This window comes from Chiroxiphia lanceolata, chromosome W (genome assembly GCF_009829145.1).
Source record: "Chiroxiphia lanceolata isolate bChiLan1 chromosome W, bChiLan1.pri, whole genome shotgun sequence".
In the NCBI taxonomy this organism is placed as follows: Eukaryota; Metazoa; Chordata; class Aves; order Passeriformes; family Pipridae; genus Chiroxiphia; species Chiroxiphia lanceolata.
This window is the reverse complement of record NC_045670.1, coordinates 8,034,861-8,042,908: the sequence shown is the minus strand read 5'-3', so window position 1 is coordinate 8,042,908 and position 8,048 is coordinate 8,034,861. Positions and strand designations below refer to the sequence as shown.

The window sequence follows — 8,048 nt, the reverse complement described above, 5'->3', positions numbered from 1 at the left end:
ACAAAAAGAAAGTGATTTCCATGCAACATTCTCGCCAAGCTCGGGACAATGAAAAACAATGGTGGACAGACCCTCTGCCTGCCAAGCTTTCCCACAACTGAAAAGGAATGCCCTTTCATCTTGGAAGCGAGAGAGAGCCCCTTTTCCCCACCCCGGCAATGATGTAAAAGTGTCTTGGTCGTGCCCCCTCCTGCTGATCTGGGCTGGAACCAGGACATCAACTGTAAGATAATATTAAAGTGCAACAACATGTTTTCCTATTCTCAAATTTATAAGGTGGCCACCATCAATTACAATATTTATTTATTTTATATTTAGTCATTGGATCTTCTCCAAACTTATTCCAGATTTTCAAAATACATCCCAGAGGGCTACAGAGTGGAATTGTGGACTGGTTTGCCAATACCCAATTACTCATTTCCTTTATCCTTAGGTCCAGACCTTCAATACGAATTGTTTATTACACACTGTTCCAACCCCATGTCGGTAAAGATAGGAGGGCCCTTCCCCCCTTTCATGTAGTTTTTGTGTATATTAACAGTCACTGTTACAAATTCTGATTGGATTTACACAGGGCTTGCAACTCTTCCACATACCAATTCCACAACACCACACACTCCAGTTGTCACTGTTGATGCCTTAAGACCCTTTTAGTTTCTTATTTTTCTAATTTTGTAAGCTTTATAAGTTTTATAAGAAGTAGAAGTAGATTTTAGAAGCAGCAGCCCTTATTCCTTTACCCTTTAGCATCCTTTAGTTTACACATTCCTCAACCCTCTTACCCCATTCCATGCTCCCCATATCAATTCTACTCCTGAATTCCAGTAGAAAATGTTTAGTCTTTTGTCAAGGCAAGGCCTATGCTGTTTAGAGAACACTCATATCTTGGCCTGAACAACAGAACACAGTCAAGAACTGGGTGACCGTGTACCCTTTGTGCTCTGAAGATGATGAAAATGATGAAGAGGTGGTCCTGAAATACACCCCAGACCCAATTCCCAGAGGGTGGCCCAGGGGGTGGCCCAGGGCAAAAGCAACGGGATGGACAAAACTTGGATTGGTCGTGCAGTATTATAAAATGTAACACCTCAGGCATGGTCTGCGTGCGCGTCTTGTAACACCTATACCTAGGCACAAATTAAACCCTTTCCTTATCTCACCCTCAATTAACTGCTCCAGAGTTTTTTTCCTTAGCACCATTTTAGGCATCACTGTCAAGTGTGCATGAACCCTCCAAAATCCTCCTCATCATGTGTCGCGACGAGGGAAGTGAGGGACCCTCAATATGAGAATCAGCAAACTTCGTTTATTGATAAGTGCTAACAGCTTAATATAGGCCTCATAATTAGCTCATGCATATTGCAAAAGCCGAGCTCACCATTGGCTCTGGCTCAGATGTTGATTCCACCTCTCACTCCCTTCTTATGTTGATACAGGTGGCTCTCAGTTGCTTTTGCTCCGTTCCTGTTTACCATCCAACTAGCAGGCACAAAAACACCATGGCCTTGTGTCATGGTTTGAGATAGCCCAAATTCCAATTCCCTAGCTCCATCCCCCCTCCCACATCTCAACCCAATGTGAGATGGGTTTTTTCCAGACAAAACACAACCAGACTCAGAATGGGGAAAGGGAATATATTACAATGACTATACAAATAAATACTACAATACATTATACACACGACTACAACTATCTCTACCATGACATAAGTATTTACAATGGATCAGATCTCTTCTCCCCTCCAAATAAAAGTCCAGGAGGGAAAAGAAGGACAGATCCCTTCCAGTCTCTCAGGGCAGCAGCTTCTTCAGAGTAGCAGTCACTAAGCAGCAGCATCTTCTAAGGCAGCAGGCTCTCTCTGTCTCTTCTGTTTCTTGTAGCAGCTGATAGCTGGATCTCTGCCAGCACACACGAGGGGGGTATCCCCCTCGGCCACTCGTCTCTCCAAACGAGTGGTCTTCCGTGGGCTTCGTCACCCCAGACAAGGTCGTATCACCACGTCATATCACGAAGCACAGGGGGTCTTCGTGACGGTCTGGTATCTTCAGGAGATTCAAGCTCCTTGCAGGGCCTCTGTGCCCTGTCTCAGGCTGCGAGCTTCTTTGTAGCTTGCAGCAAGGGAGGGCCCTCAAGGCCAACCTCCCCCACTCCGTCCTGGCTGAGCTCTCAGGACGACCGAGCTTCTCAGCTCCTCTCTGCAGTGCATATTGCACTTCAAGGCTCTTTCAAGTAAGAGTCTATCAACTTCCTCCTTCCAGGAGGTCTCAAAGGAGTTTGGGGGGTCTGGTATCAGTTCTTACCCCCAAGAACTCTGTAGAACTCAGCTGCTGACTCTCCTTCCCTCAGGTCTCCTTCCAGGAGTCCCTTCTCTGGTGCTGCATGTCTTTGTTGCTTCTTCGGTTCAGTTCTGGCTGCTGCTTTCTCCGGCCACTGCCACGGCCACTGCCCACGATGGAGAAAACATCTCCCAGCATAACTATAGGCACCTAGCCCAGCATTATGCTGTTCCAGGTCCCCACAGGCTCCAGCTGGGGCTGGGGGGCCAAAGCCCCCCCCTGTGGGGCTCAGAGCCCCTTCCTCGTGGCTCACAACATGGCCACCTTCTTCTAACCTCAAACTACAACCCTTCTCTTCCGGTCTGGTTGTGATATGTTTACATTTTTTGCAGAAGCGCTCATTGGACAGAAATTCAAAACTTCCAGGGGTTTCCACCCCTTGGGGTCTACCACTTTTCTTATCCTCTGGGGGAAAACAAAGTCCAAACCACTACACCTTGGCATGGCCTTTCTGTCTCAGATCTTCCCACGGGTATAGACAGGCCGTGTTCTATACTCTGACAGCTCGTCCATAGCCTTAGCCATATCCATATGTCCTTGTCCTGCTAGCCAATCCTCTATAATCATGTCTTCCCCAACTTCTTGCACCTCTTCCCCATACACTTTATTACACTTTCCCTTTCTAATGCCAACAGGTTAGCATTCGCTGCCACCAATCCACATTCTTTATGAGCCTTGTAATTATTCTGCAATGCAAAGAACACATCACCATGTGATACTTCATCCCATTTTCCTTCCTGGCAACAAAATAACATTAACTGTAGGATAGTATTATAGTTCAGTGTTCCATTCTGAGGCCATTTTTCCCAATCCTCTTATACATACAAAGGTCACCACTGGTTACAATACATAATCAACTTTTTCTTAGTAAGGGGATCCCCTCCAAACTTTCTCCAATGCCCTAGAATACATCTTAAGGGTGAAGTTTTTACAATCTCCTCTTCTTGCAAGGCAGAGATTCTTGCACCCATTATAGTTATACTTTATCTAAATAATTGTAATAACAAGCAATTACTACAGACAATTAAACAATCAAACAGTAGTCACAAATATTGTGATGCTGATCAAGACAACTAGGAAACTGTACGGGAAGGATAATTTTAAACCTCTTGTGGTTTCATCATGTTAGGAACTGCCCTCAGAAGAGAAACCCAAGGGACAATGTTTAACAAAATGGCTTGCTGGGGTACAGGAATCATTATAGGGAAACGAGGAAGATGAAATAAGCTTTGGTTTTTATTTAAGTTGTATAAAGGCAATCATGAGGTGAAGATGGATGGATGGATGCTGTTGACAGCATAGACTTACTTGGACTTGTTCCAAATAATAATTCTGGCATTAAGAGCCTAAAAAATAGACAAGCGACAGAGGAGCTAACTGTGAGAAATAGAAACCCAATCGGGCAATTTCCAATCAGAATTTATTATATGATAAAAGCAAAATCAGCGCTGGGTGATCAGGGAAGGGGTTCAACAACTCCCAACGCCTGTCACACCCAAAGAAGACAGTTGTTCTACATTTATTTCCAGCTACTACATGAATATTCATTATACATAAGTATAAACATTACACATTGTTAGGTACATGAGTATAAACATTATTTCTTAACAAGAATGTTATCTATAAGCATAATATATTGTTAAATCAGACATTCAGCAGATGTTTGCTTGTTATCTATAAATTTTAAGAAAGGTGCTATTATCTAGCTAACTAAACAAAATTCTCTCACTATAAATCCTACACAAGGTAAAAGGGAGGTAACTTGTTTTACCTCTTTGTAGGGGCCCAATTAAGTTTTACAATTTGTTTTTCTTTTCTCTCTCCAGGTCATATTGACCTTACACTGTTTTCTCTTAATTAGCTCGAATCATTTTCTCAGTTTATCACATAACTAAAACTTTTATTCTAATAACAGGGAGAGTTCACTGGCCAATCCCCAATGAGATCTCTCCACTTGATAGAGGTCGCAGCCTCTTTTATCCCCTTTGCCTGAAACGCAGGTCCCTCCCCTTTCCCCATTGGCTGAGGTACTCCGGGGTTTCAGACTTTCCAATGTGTCCCTCATTACATGGTCATTAGAGGAAGGGTCTCCAACATTTTCAAAATGGAGGTTACTGATCCTTTGCTGCTGATAGATTCTCTTGTCTCTGGGCAAACTGCACCTTTCTGTAACTGACAACTGAACAACCAGTAACTTGTCACTTTTTACTACTAAATGTAACTACACTACAAACTGCAAGAACACCTATTTATACCTAATAGACTGAAGAGATGCTGGCAGGTTGGGGAGCAAGTACAAAGCATGCTTCTAAGCTGCTCTACTTGACACACAGGAGCCTTATGAGTAGATATTAGGTAGATAAAGCTATTACATTAAAACTTCGAGGCAGCTTGGTCACCATCTGGTGCCAAATAGGTGTACGTGTGTGTTTTTAAATCAGGGACAGGGCCAAGAGGAGAGGCTCGCACAGGCGGCCCGCAGGTGAGACGAGCATCTCCCAGCGCAGGCCAAAGCGAGCAGGGAGGCAGCCCCAGGGGAGTGGGGGGTGTCCATCTTGTGCCAGCCCCGCTCAGGTGCTGCGAAGGGCGGAGGATGAACCGCGGCAGCGCTTCTACCCCCGCCTCCTCTGTGAGCCAGGCCTGTCGTGATGCCGCGGCGAGCTGCACAGGCGCTGCAGCTACCAGTGCTTATTGTACCCGGCCGGCGGCTTTTTTCTCTCTCCGCCCTTCCCCCCCCCTTTCCGCCTACCCGCCCTCTGGAAGCTGCCGCGGTCGGTGCCGCCATCGCCACCGTTGCTACTGTGCGCATCCTCACTTCCCCCTGTGCGCCGGCCGGCAGTGCCTCCGATATCCCCGGCTGCCCCATGAAGCGATGGCAACGGCCAACTTCAGCAAGGTTCAGATAGGGATCTACGTGGAGATCAAGCGCAGCGATGGTCAGTGAGGCAAGGGCGACGGGAGGGCTGTTTCGGCGAAGTGGCTGAGTGCCGCCGCCCCGGTGCGTGGTGCAGGGGGGCGGGGAGGAGGCTGCTCGGGGCTCATTGTGTGCGCGGGGCTGGGGAGTGACCGGGCCTGGCGCGCGCTGCGGTTGTCGGGGAGTGCTCGCGCTTGGCGGTGGCGGCGGCTACCGCTTCCACTGGGGGCAGGGAGGTTGCAGCGGGGCGAGGAGGCTGTAGCGGGGCGAGGAGGCGACGAGGAGGTGCGGCGGCGGGGTAGGGGGACTGAACTGGGGGGGGAGAAGGGCGACATGGGTGCGAGAGGGATGAAGCAGGGATGTAATGGGCTCATGGGGGAGGGGAAAACGGGACAAGTGTGGAGTGAGCAATGAGACGTGTGGGGTGGCTGTGGATGGGGTTGAGATGATTTGTGGGAAAGAGGGGTGTGGGTGGGGAGGAAAGCCTGGGAAGGTGGGAGGGGATGAGGTGATGGAAGGAGGAAAGGCCTTCAATGCAAAGTAATAACTTTTTGTTTACTCTGGCATATGAGCTGTGTTCTGAAAAAATGACACAACAGTATGCTCTGACAGAAATGCCTTTAGACACTTTCATCGTTTGACAAAAAAGCTTGATATTATTATTCCAGTTGTTCCTTATGATTAAAATATACGAAGAGTATTTGCTATTTATGCCCATGAGTTGTTATTTCTCTGTTGGGGATCCATTGTTTCTCATCTTGCTCAGTATCTCTTTATGAGGGGATGTATGGTGCTGACTAGGAATACACATGAATAAAGGAAATGTGTGTGTTAGGTGTAGGGTACTAATTTGTCATATTTGTCTGGAAGGAGAACTGAAATGGGAAGTTCACTGACTGAATCAATGGCAAGTCGCTCGTGACTTCAGCTCTTCAATTTGAGTGGGAATATGTAATCTGTTCTCAGCCTCTGTGAGATCTATGATACCTACTAAACAGGAATGGGGTTCTGCTGGGATTTTCTGGAAAGTTGGTTGTTTTCCCCCACCAGATTCAGGAATTTGCAGATGTTTTTAAGGGAAGAAAGACCTGGAGATCAAAGGCACTGAAGTTAGCATGGTTTTGTCATGAGGCAGGAAACAATAATCCAACAAGCTTGTCTACTCATGTCCCATACCACAGTTCAACCCTACAATAAAATAATGGTCAATGTTAGCTGGACACTATATTAAACCTAAGCTCTCAATTTGTGCTTAATGGCTTGTGTGTCGTGTGAAGAATCTGATTGATCTGGCAGTTATTTACATAACTCTGTTTTAGGTTTCAGAAAACCTCACTGTAGCAACTTGTAAAACTGTTTTTTTCTGAGGCTTGTGCGAACTTCTAATAAACGTTGCTGTTTGTTTTGTATGCCTTTGGAAAATAAGGCAAGAGAATGTTTGGCTTTCCCCCCCCCCCCCCTTCCCCTGGGTTCTGCTCACTGTAATGTCAGAAGTGAGGACAGTAACTCTTGAACATAATAATCTTTATTTTCATTACTGTTAATGGTTTACATATTTCGCAGTATCACATATGTGATGCAGCACATTAAATATATTACACATCAGTAATATAGTAGGGGGATGCCTTCACAGCAGTTGCTCAAACTATAGGATTTGGAGTATTTGTGTTAATTTGGTCCTTGTGAGCAACCAGACTGCAGTGTCATACCAGTTAGTGGGTCCTGGTTATTGTGAGGTTTGCTTGTTTTTCATTGGGACTGGAGGAGGAGGTGCCCCATTATGACTCAGGCTACTGTTCTGTTCTGTCATTCTCTTTCCAGTAAACTGTAGGAGGAACTGTCCTAGGTATGTGGAAGGGAGCATTTTAAGAAAGATATCAAAGGACAGCCAGCACTAGATTGCATTTAGATTGCATTGCCTTTCAGAAGGTAGGTTTCCAATCTGAACTGTGGTTACACAGGCAATCGAGATGAATCTAGCTGCTTCTAACAGAGCGAGGCTCTTGTTGCCTGTCAGCTGTGTTGTTCCTATAAACTCTTCCATCCAGTGTGGCCAATTGTCATGGTTTAACCCCAGCCAGCAACCGAGCCCCACACAGTCACTCGCTCACTCCCCCACCAGCGGGATCAGAGAGAGAATCAGAAGGGTGAAAGCTAGAAAAGTCATGGGTTGAGATAAAGATAGTTTAATAGGGAAAGCAAAAGCCATGCACGCAAGCAAAGCAAACCAAGGAATTAATTCACTGCTTCCCATGGACAGGCAGGTGTTCAGCCATCTCCAGGAAAGCAGGAATGCATCCTGTGTAACCTTACTTGGGAAGACAAATGCCATAACTTCAAATGTCCCTCCCTCCTCCTACTTCCCCTCACTTTATATACTGAGCATGATGTCATATTATCTGGAATATCCCTTTGGTCAGTTGGGGTCAGCTGTCCCAGCTGTGTCTCCTCCCAACTTCTTGTGCACCCCCAGTCTCCTTGCCAGTGTGGCAGTACGAAAAGCAGAAAAGGCCTTGGCTCTGTCTAAGCCCTGCTCAGCAATAACAAAAACATCTCTATATTATCAACCCTGTGTTCAGCACAAATCCAAAACACAGCCCCATACCAGCCACTGTGAAGAAAATTAACTCTACCCTAGCCATGATATTTTTTTCTCTGTTGATTTAATACAGTAATTGATTATTTGATTCACTAAACACAGTAGAAAACTTTTGGATGTGCTAGTTTTCTGCAGGATTAGTGAGTTCAAATGACTCAGAGGGATCTGTGACCTCAGCATTATCGGTGTATAGGAAATG

The 8,048-nt window shown here is 45.9% G+C and overlaps 1 protein-coding gene across 3 annotated transcripts in view; it reads left to right on the top strand.

The window, feature by feature from the left end:
- Positions 1-5,208: 5,208 nt before the first annotated feature.
- LOC116780030 (kinesin-like protein KIF2A) overlaps positions 5,209-8,048 on the top strand; it is a 93,824-nt gene continuing 90,984 nt past the window's right edge. For all 3 annotated transcript variants that reach the window (XM_032674533.1, XM_032674532.1, XM_032674531.1), the window contains exon 1: positions 5,209-5,272. In XM_032674533.1, the coding sequence (XP_032530424.1) occupies positions 5,209-5,272 (64 nt within the window). The remainder of the gene's footprint in view (positions 5,273-8,048) is intronic.